The sequence below is a fragment of the Buceros rhinoceros genome, unplaced genomic scaffold, assembly GCF_000710305.1.
Source record: "Buceros rhinoceros silvestris isolate BGI_N320 unplaced genomic scaffold, ASM71030v1 scaffold3512, whole genome shotgun sequence".
Lineage (NCBI taxonomy): Eukaryota > Metazoa > Chordata > Aves > Bucerotiformes > Bucerotidae > Buceros > Buceros rhinoceros.
Window position 1 is genome coordinate 19,358 of NW_010396976.1, and position 3,294 is coordinate 22,651.

Consider the following 3,294-nt stretch of genomic DNA (forward strand, 5'->3'; position numbering starts at 1 on the left):
AGGATATGATTTATCTCTGTGGTGTACGCCTGCTCTGCTGGATCGTAGCTATTTCCTCCAAGAATACAGACGTCATAGCCTAATTCTTGCAAGGCCCAAAATAAAAGGTGGTTGATTTCCAGGCACCAGCCACCACGTTTCTTTCTCACAATCTTATCGTAAGTAGACTGTAGATCCAGTTCGATGGTCTCCCCGCAATGCATGCTGAGGTTTTCAAAAGGAATTGCCTGGATGTGATGCTGGAAGATGACTGTTAAGGTTTGCAAGTCTGCATCCTTATGGGACTCATTGTAAGAAATTCTTGCGAAATACTCTTCAATGTTCATTTTGCCTGTGTGAGCAGAAAAACAGCCGGTTACTGTTGTGCACCTCTTGAGGGGTTGACTCCTATTTCTGTAGCACAGGTTAATCAGCCTCCAAATGTAGCCTAGGCCATTTTATTGAGTATTTGAAAGAAACTCGTGTCCCTCACAGGAGAAGAATGCAGCCTAGCCCTGCCTGTGTCATCTGTATTTCTTAAAAAAGAGATGAGGGTAGGAGCAGGTGACAATAATGCCTTCTCTTTCTCAGATGATGCCTTCAAGCCAGGTGGATGTCTTTCTTGTGGGAAGATGCTGCACGTGGCACAACCAAGTCCCTGGCCCTGAAGGAGGGTCTCATGTCAGTTATCACAGGAGAAGAATGCAGCCTAGCCCTGCCTGTGTCATCTGTATTTCTTAAAAAAGAGATGAGGGTAGGAGCAGGTGACAATAATGCCTTCTCTTTCTCAGATGATGCCTTCAAGCCAGGTGGATGTCTTTCTTGTGGGAAGATGCTGCACGTGGCACAACCAAGTCCCTGGCCCTGAAGGAGGGTCTCATGTCAGTTATAAAACTGATAAACAACAGGCTTTCAGAGGAGCCATACCAGCATACCAGCATAAAATTCACAGAGATTTCTTACTGTTTCTTTTGCCATAACATGAAGAAGTTCTCGATTTATCCCGCAGGTAATTTAATGGGAAGGTTTTGCATTCATGGCTTTAGCTAACTGGCATTAACATCTCAGTGTGTCATCGTTTTAGACAAGCATCCGTGTGAAGTAGATTGTTGGTTTTTTAATCTCTTAGGATTCCCTGTGGAGTTCAGACACAGCTTTGACCCTGGCTGTTGAAAGGAAGGAGCTGGTAATTTTTTGAGCCTAAGGGTCAGAGTAATTGATAATTACTAAGAATATATTCAAGGCATTTTCAGTGGCTTTTGGTTTCTTTTACCATCTTTTACAAACCAAAGGCCTTATTTTCACCTGAAACTACTGGATGCATTTTGTGTCTTCATGTTTCTGATACCTTTTCCTTTCACGAGCAGAGAGACTGTCATTGGTACTGGCTGTGTGGCCAAGATGCAAAAGGTTCCCTATAACACTTCTAATCCACTGACTCATCTGGTATCTGCAAGGATTTCTTTTGCCTTTAATTTCAATTTAATTTGGTGATTCTCCAGTGAGGATATTTCTTTTCTGTAATGATTCACAAGCCCCCAAGAACTGTATTATTTTCCAAAATGTCTGAGCATTTCTTGCTTCTGGAAATCAGTTGCACGTTCCCTGAAGGATTTTCCAAAAATCATTTGATATAGAAGAGATGGGAGAGATTACCTCCCAGCGACTGTTCTCAGCTTTGGTCCAACTGCTCCCGTAGGAGCGACCAGCAGCTTGACCCAGTGTCCATGCCAGCACTCAGACGAGTGCTGGGAGCTTTTGGAAATCCCACCTCAAATACAGAGGCGGAAATAACCCTGCCCCAGAGGGTGGGCATGTCAGGTGACCTAATCTCTAGACTTTAACCCCAAGTTTGATGCCAGCAGCACAACTCACTTGATTTAGTTGTCTTGCTCCTGATCTGTGTTAGTACCAGGATTCAGACTGGCTGACGCAAAACACCGGAAAATATAATAAAATAGAGGACTCTCCCAATAGGGGAATAAGAAATAAACATTTTCACTTCAAAAGGACCCAAAGAGGCTACATGAAAAAACAGTAATGTGTTTTTGATGGGTTTTTTCTATCTTGTTTTTAGGACAGGGGCACTTATCTCTGGCAGGATCTCCTTGGAAACACTGGTTGTAGAAAGCCATTCCCTCCCCAACAGACAGCATACATGTACACTGGCAAGCTCATCCTGTGGTCTCCTGCTTCGTTTTTCTTTCTATTTTCTTTCCATTCCCACTTAAAAGTGGGAAAGCCATTTTGCATAGCCAGATAGGAACATCTTTTCCCTGTGATGTTGTCGAGCTGAACCTCTGTGAGCAGGAGGGCTCCAAGGGGTCTGATAGGCTTGAAATTTGCTTTCAGGGAAAAAAAAAAAGCAATCAGTCCCTGCTCTGGGACAGCAGCAGAGGACCTGATGCCGTCCCTATAACCTGTCTCATGCATCTGGGAGTCCCCATTGCCCCAGTGAGAGTGTAGTGGATAACCAGCTCCTCATTTCCAGCCACGAGCAACCTCCCCATCGAGAGCCTCTGTGGGTTGCTGGCAGTGAGGCTCTGGGAAAACCTGTTTTGGCAAATTCACAGCCTATGCCTCAGTTTCCCCAGCTGCCCCTTCTCTGGCCTCATCAATTTAAAGTCTGTGTAGTAGAGACAGCCTCATGGTGGCTGACAAAATGAGCTCTGATCTCAATGAATACTTCAAGAGGTTTAAGTGTAATAAAGGTGCAGTACAAAATCACTGGCATTAGGGAGCATTCTCATAAACCAGTGTTCACTCCCTCGCCTTCCCTGAGGCAGTTTTACTTCTTGGCACAAGTTTTCACACCACACTAGCAACGGGATTCCAAAACTGGCTTGTCAAGTATCTCAACTCTCGGTCCAGATCTCAGCCTTGTTACTTTTGCTCCTACACCAACCGAGCTTTGTTCAGCACTGGGGCAGCTTGGTGGGTAGCAAGATCCAGACGTTATTTCTACCTGTCTGCAAGCATCCCTGGGGATCTCTGTGTCCTTTCATAATTAGGAACAGTTCTTCTCTGCTGAAAATCATGAGGGGCTTCCAGGGTTGGATCCTCTTGCCCATGCCTGTTCCATTTGTTTGATTTTAGCTACACTGCGAGGCAGTAGCTGGTTTTTTCATATACGCTGTCTCAGCATAAAGGGATCAGTTTGTCTCGAGCACCTGATCTTTGTACTCGGACTACGTCCTTGCAGTGCGGTGTGTGCTGTCAGCCCCGGGCTTGCTGTCGTTTGTACTTCGCTAATATGCCTACAGCGCGAAGCGGGTGGTATGCAGACCCACGGCGGGCGGGGGGGGGGGGGGTTTT

General features: G+C 45.6%; 1 protein-coding gene across 1 annotated transcript in view; it reads right to left on the reverse strand.

Annotated features, from left to right (window-relative positions):
- The window catches only part of LOC104502125 (arylamine N-acetyltransferase, liver isozyme-like), a 967-nt gene extending 641 nt beyond the window's left edge, over positions 1-326 (reverse strand). The window contains exon 1 of the mRNA XM_010146050.1: positions 3-326. Coding sequence (XP_010144352.1) covers positions 3-326 — 324 coding nt within the window. The remainder of the gene's footprint in view (positions 1-2) is intronic.
- Positions 327-3,294: the final 2,968 nt, after the last annotated feature.